Source organism: Corvus brachyrhynchos, unplaced genomic scaffold (genome assembly GCF_000691975.1).
Source record: "Corvus brachyrhynchos isolate BGI_N302 unplaced genomic scaffold, ASM69197v1 scaffold150, whole genome shotgun sequence".
Classification (NCBI taxonomy): Eukaryota; Metazoa; Chordata; class Aves; order Passeriformes; family Corvidae; genus Corvus; species Corvus brachyrhynchos.
In genome coordinates, this window is record NW_008236162.1 from 2130889 (window position 1) to 2131279 (window position 391).

Here is a 391-nt window from a genome sequence, read left to right on the forward strand (position 1 = left end):
GGGGGACTGGGGGGCCGGGAAGGGTGGAGGACCCCAATAAAAACCGGCTGAGAGCCCTAAAGCGGTTACACGGCGCGACACGGACGGAGCTCGGGGCCGAGGAGGGCTCAGAAGAGGAAGGCTTTCTTCTTCAGCTCGTTGCGCTTCCACAGCGCCAGTTTGCTGAACTCCTCCGGCGGCATCTCGAACACCTTCAGGAAGTCCTCGGGGGACAGGTGTCGCTGCGGAAGGGGGGCAGAGGGTGGTGACAGAGTGCAGGGACCCCTCCCCGGCGCCCCCCGAGCCTGGCGCAGCCCCTACCTCCAGCCTGGTCCTGTCCACGCCGGGCGGGAGCTTCACGCGGCCTCGGTTCGTCACCATCAGCATCTCATAGGGGTAGATCTGCAAGGCG

General features: G+C 66.2%; 1 protein-coding gene across 1 annotated transcript in view; it reads right to left on the reverse strand.

Moving 5' to 3' along the window:
- Nucleotides 1-6: 6 nt before the first annotated feature.
- The window catches only part of DMTN (dematin actin binding protein), a 5054-nt gene continuing 4669 nt past the window's right edge, over nucleotides 7-391 (reverse strand). Inside the window, exons 11-12 of the mRNA XM_017732471.1 lie at nucleotides 301-391; nucleotides 7-221 (exon numbers count right to left, since the gene is read on the reverse strand). Coding sequence (XP_017587960.1) covers nucleotides 108-221; nucleotides 301-391 — 205 coding nt within the window. The 3' untranslated portion in view covers nucleotides 7-107. The remainder of the gene's footprint in view (nucleotides 222-300) is intronic.